The sequence below is a fragment of the Ostrea edulis genome, chromosome 3, assembly GCF_947568905.1.
Source record: "Ostrea edulis chromosome 3, xbOstEdul1.1, whole genome shotgun sequence".
Lineage (NCBI taxonomy): Eukaryota > Metazoa > Mollusca > Bivalvia > Ostreida > Ostreidae > Ostrea > Ostrea edulis.
In genome coordinates this window covers 71,397,294-71,403,139 of record NC_079166.1, presented here as the reverse complement: position 1 = coordinate 71,403,139, position 5,846 = coordinate 71,397,294, and the positions used below count along the sequence as shown (strand labels likewise).

General features: G+C 35.4%; 1 protein-coding gene across 1 annotated transcript; it reads left to right on the top strand.

Annotated features, from left to right (window-relative positions):
- Nucleotides 1-318: 318 nt before the first annotated feature.
- Nucleotides 319-4,256, top strand: LOC125676262 (uncharacterized). Its single transcript, XM_048914155.2, has 2 exons — nucleotides 319-372; nucleotides 2,313-4,256. The coding sequence occupies exons 1-2, from the start codon at nucleotides 319-321 to the stop codon at nucleotides 4,254-4,256; spliced, it is 1,998 nt and encodes a 665-aa protein (XP_048770112.2).
- Nucleotides 4,257-5,846: the final 1,590 nt, after the last annotated feature.

Below are 5,846 nucleotides of genomic sequence, written 5' to 3'. Positions count from 1 at the left end.
CAAATGTAATTACATGATATAAACAACCATTCTCGTTTCCTTTCCCTTTAAAAGTTCTGGCAACAGGTGATACATCAGGCTCTTTTCATAGCCCACTGACACTTTGACACATATTTATCATTTAGCTGTTTGTCTCTTATTTTACAAGTTTTATCGTATTTTTACAGCCTTTTTTACTTTTGATTCCATTTTTACATCTAAATCTCCACCACATGAATGTCCTACATTCATACGCATATTACGAGGTAGTTCCAAATTGAGGAAGTGAAGCTTGCGTAACGCGCCCTCTGGTGAGAGAATGTAAGTGAAGCTTACGTAATGCGCCCTCTGCTGAGAGAATACCAGGCGCCCATGTCTTTCTCTTTCTATTCTGTGAGCGCCTTTCAAGCAGAACCTATACCGAACAAATTTTGAAGAGAATGGAAATCCGGAAAAGTGTTTCATAAAATTCCTATGCGAATAAAAGGGTAAAACAAATATAGACAGAATAGAGGTAAAACTTTAACATGCGATAGAATACATCTTTCTCTTGTCATTCAATCTAAATATATGTTATGATATCCTTCCTTGAGGGTCAAATTCAGGGGAGGGGGATAAAAATTTGTAATTTTTGCCATCACACATTTTTTCGCATGCAAGAATATGGAACGATTTAATTTGCTAAAATAATTTTGAAAAGTGATCACATAAGCCGTTATGGCGTCAAACTATGTTAATTTTAGTGTTTTACCGGAGTACACAAAACCCCAGAGTACATATTCCCTTATAATCATGGAAGGATTTAGGTTTTCAATTTAGAGGGAGGTGGAAAAAAGGGGTCTCTTGGTTGCGATTTTAGGTTCCCAGTTGACCATGATGGGATCCAAAGCCCCCGGAACGTCCCGTGTTCAACTGTGTTTCAATAATGAAATGTGGTGTAAAACTAATAGAGTTTTCAAGTACACATGCAGCAATCTAATTTGGGAATAAATAATGTTTCAGTTTTTAAACTTAATCCAGTCATGCTTGATAACGTTCTTGGTTGCCTGTGGCTAACATATCATTTCCATAGACAGACTTGGGTGACGCCCGTACTTTTTAATATGCTTTTTTTTCTTCTAAACATCCTCGATGTACATGATGTAGCACTCGTAAGTTTAATATCTTTTGGGGCGAACTTGCTGATTTCAAAATGATCTATTTTGGGGTTTGCTGTAATTTTAACCGGACACATCCAATATTGAAACTTTAAAAAAGACCAGAATTCATACATTTATATTTCTAAAACTCTTAAGTGTTCTTACCTAAATCATAGTATTAATGCTTATTCATAAGTGCATTTTCAAATTGTGTCTTAAGTTTGTTTCTATATCTAGATAGAATATTTCATATAACAATTTCCCTATGTTTCTATGGAAATAGTTTAAAATATCTAGCATTTTAGCGGCCGATTTATCTTGTAGGAGTTGTGAGATTGATCACTCGTCACCTTTGCATTTATATATGATGTTACTTCAACTTGTTAATTATTACAATTAATGCACAGGGTTTTATGCTATCAAAATGAAAATGTCAATCACATATACATTCACTACAATTAAATTCTAAAATAAATTCAACAATGCAACATGAAAGACAGGGGCCGACCCAGGATTTTGTAAAGGGGTCTACCATTAATTGTGGTTTTCAAAGGGAGGCCACCCTTAGAATGTGTTATTTTTACCTCTTTTAAGCAAAATTGTCTGACGAAAGGGGGCTTGCAATCCCCGGCCCCACCCCTCTTTATCCGCCACTGAAAGGTATTATTATTGACATGAAATACACAAGACTCACACACTTGAAACCAGCAATGATCACATGTAAACAGAACAATTTAATTATAAATAGCTGCTTCTATTCACAGTCTCTCCACGTTTTCAATATTTATAATAATAAATGTCTTCGTGTAAACAAACTGGAATAATTTGTTTACAGGAAGAGAGTATATATATTTTTCGGCGTTCTAATTTTTCTTTATTAACCGGTTGAGTTAAATATATATATATATATATATATATATATATATATATATATATATATATATCGTCGAGAGCATGTGCATCTATCATAAGATTAAGAGGTTATATTCATAACCATAAAGAACCAAAAATAAGAGCAAATAAAGTTGGCCTTTCCAGATCAGAACATCTACTGACTAGCTAGCAATGGATTCCCCCAATATAACACCTGGAATGTAAGTAACTATTTATGATTTTAAATCAAATATGAATTGTATGAAATTCGTTCTATAGTAAAAGCTATAATAATTCATTTGATTTGTTTTCTCATAAAAGTTTCTACATTATCTCAATTTTATCAGTGAAACAGGTATACAGCATTTGTCAGAATCCGTGTTTGTGGGGCTGTGCCGTATAGTGGGGACCTCAGAACAGGTGAGGATGCGGAGAGATCTCATCGACATTGATGAAACAGTGGCAAATAAAGTAAGAACAAGTAACCAGGACATGAGGATGTGGAGTGGAAGTCAAAGAGAGGGGTTCAGATTGAAAGGATCTGATGTGGATTTTATGTATTGGTTTAACAACCACCCAGTGATCTGGGACTTATCTCAGACTCAATTTTACAATGTACATAGACAAACCCTGGTTCTCTCTGTCTCTTCTGAAAGTCCACCCGGATTTACTTTACTTCAATTACTGACACGGAGAGCAGACATCAGAGTTCTCTCAGCATTAGTCACAGTGAATGGTGGACTTTACATATCTAGTTCTAAATACAGAGAGATCACATGTTCTGAGGTAGTCCCTAACTCTACAGTACATGGTCCATGTGGCAGTGGAACTGTAGGGTCACTAGAATATGACAATGCCCACTGTTTTGCTTGTGACTTTTGGCCTCCGTCTGCCTCCTCGTGGATAGACAGATGTCACACATGGCCCCAGCCACAGGTTGTAAGGGATATAGTCAGAAGTGGATGTCACTTTGTAGCAATAGGACACAAATTAGGAAATCATGAAAGCATTGAATGGAGAATTTCATTTTCTCAGGCAGAACAAATACTTGTGTACTCAATGAATCACTGTCAATTCTTAACTTACGGTTTGCTGAAATTGCTCTTAAAAGAAGTCATTAACAATGGAGTAGGTGATAATGAGAAATTACTGTGTTCCTATCACATGAAGACAGCAGTTTTCTGGATGATTCAACAAAACACAATACCTAACTGGTGTCCACAGAATCTCCTGAAATGTTTCTGGCACTGCTTTAAACTCATCCTTAAATGGGTGTATGAGGGAGTTTGTCCTAACTTTTTTATTCCAGAAAACAATATGTTTCTCAGCAATATCCACGGAGAAGCACAGAACAGATTGTTCGTTAAACTGTTTGGTTTTTATGAAAAAGGTTTAGCATTCCTGCTACACAGTCCTTCATTGAAGTCCTATATTACAAATGTCCTTTATAATCCCAGACTCAGTATTTGTACAGATGAACACACTCTGGTATCTGAGATTAAGTTTGATGGAGAAATGTTTGGTGAGTTGAGTGACAAATCTTCAATATCCCCATCAAACCTCTACCTCAGTATGAGGTACTTAAACACAATAGAACAGTTGACAGTCTCGCCCCTGACACAGTATCAAGTTCTCATGTTACAGGTACACACAGCCTCCATCCTCCACGGTGCTGCTTTTACATTACAAAACATGTACAGCAGCACCACTGAAAACAAGCAGATGTATATTGCTGACAGAATGTCCTGTCACATGTTGAAACTAGCAGCCAAATTTGGGTGTATTTCTGACAGGTTGTACATGGCAATATATTATTACAAAACACTCAGATACACAGAAGCTTTGTCTGTAATAGAGATGACAAAGATCAATTATCTGAGGGATGACCGGTCAATAGACACAGAGATATATACCGAGGCTGTAGGGGGACAGTCCTTGTCTACAAAGTTAAGACATACTGTAGCATGGAATGTCTTATTAAACAACAAAATAGTTTATATCAATGAATTAATGACAGTGCAGATGGTTTCCTTACAGAACCATGAAAATGTATTGTTCATCCCTCCCCTAGTTGTGTTACACATGCTGGAGTTCCTGTGTTACAGACATATTGACACAATGAGAGCACAAACAGCTCTTAATGATCTACAGGTCTTAGTTCACAATCAGAGGTTGTCTGTGAACGGTAGAGACATATCATGGCAGATCCTGGGTATCTGTCAACAGATCTCGGGGAATCTCCAGGCTGCTCTATATTCCTACTAACGATGCCTCAGACAACATCCGGACAATAATGTATGAAGTGCTACACTGATGAGAATACATTGACTCCAACAAGGACAGTATAGCTCAAATGCTTTTAACTATTGAACGTCTGTCAATCATCCGTAAATCGAGTTAAAAGTGTTAATCAAAGATATTTCAGATGTTAATGTGATACGTTGCTTGATTTGTAATAAATGTGTTGTTAGATTTATGAAAGATTATTTCATTTATGCCTATTCAATTAATCAGTACACATGAAAACTTGATATACTGGATTCGACACATTTAGTAACAATATGTTAAAAACTCTTTTGTAAAAATCCAGGCCACATTTTTGGTAAATTGAATATTTTAAATCAGGACTAATGAGATAGCAACTGAGGAAATTTTGATGCATATAAAATCAAGTCATATAAGGTACATGTAGGTCCATCTAGTAATAAATAAAAACGTATCAAATAGTCTGTTTTCATTTATAGCGTAACTATTAATACTACCAACAAGCCCATACCAGTATTTAACATACCTTACCTCGTTTATTTTTCTATGCTATGTTTCGGAGCAAATGCACCCAAATATAAGGCATATACAATTTCACACAAAAAAGAGGATCTCATAATTCATGTAGTTATTTGCTAAAATACACCATGTTTGGATAAAATATGATAAAACCAACATATATTTACTTGTTGTGAATATTTTTGAACATTTACAAAGGAAAAACATAAATGATCTGATGTTTTGAAAGCTGTTCGTGGGTTTGAGAAAAAATCACAAAATGTCTCATTTTTCAAAATCTATGTTATCTAGGTACCCGATTATCTGGAATAATACCGTGCATTAACAAAAATGCATGGTTTATCACAATTATCCACAGTTATTTTGCATAATAGAGTTTTAACATGTATAGCCCCATATTTGATTTGTTTAGATTTTGTAAGTTAGTCCTAATGTAAACATTGAAGACAGTCAAATATGCAAAGAAGATATATATTAAAGTAAAGAAAATTTCAATACAAAATAGAATGTGTGACATGTGCTATTTCTAACTTAGATATATTGTAACAGAGGAAGGTGGTAACACCCCCCACCCCCACCCCACCCCACCCAATCACCCCCAGCATTTTTCAAATTATTTTCAGGATTGTGTTACTTCCTATCCTTTAACTGACAGATCATTTATAAATTCTCACATATATTTCAAGCTCACCACACTCCTGCCAACACTTCACAAACGCTAAGCCCAAAGAATTCCAAGGGCTTTTTTCGTGTCTCCAGTACGGTTTTGTCCAGGACCCACTGAGGGGACATTCAGGAGACACCCAATACTCCCTGCCTTCTTTGACATGCACATCATTTCGTCTAGTTATGCCCTTGCATTCTTCACTGTTGAGGACAATACTTGTGCAAATTACAATGTACATTCTGTAACAATTAAAATCAATGCGTACTATACATGCTAAATATACATGTATTGTAAATTTAAAAAAAAATAGCATATAGTTATCATCAGTTGTAGTATTTTTCTGTTGAGAATCTAGTTTTATATTAAATAATAAGACTAGAATATCTAAAGGTGGATTGTTACAT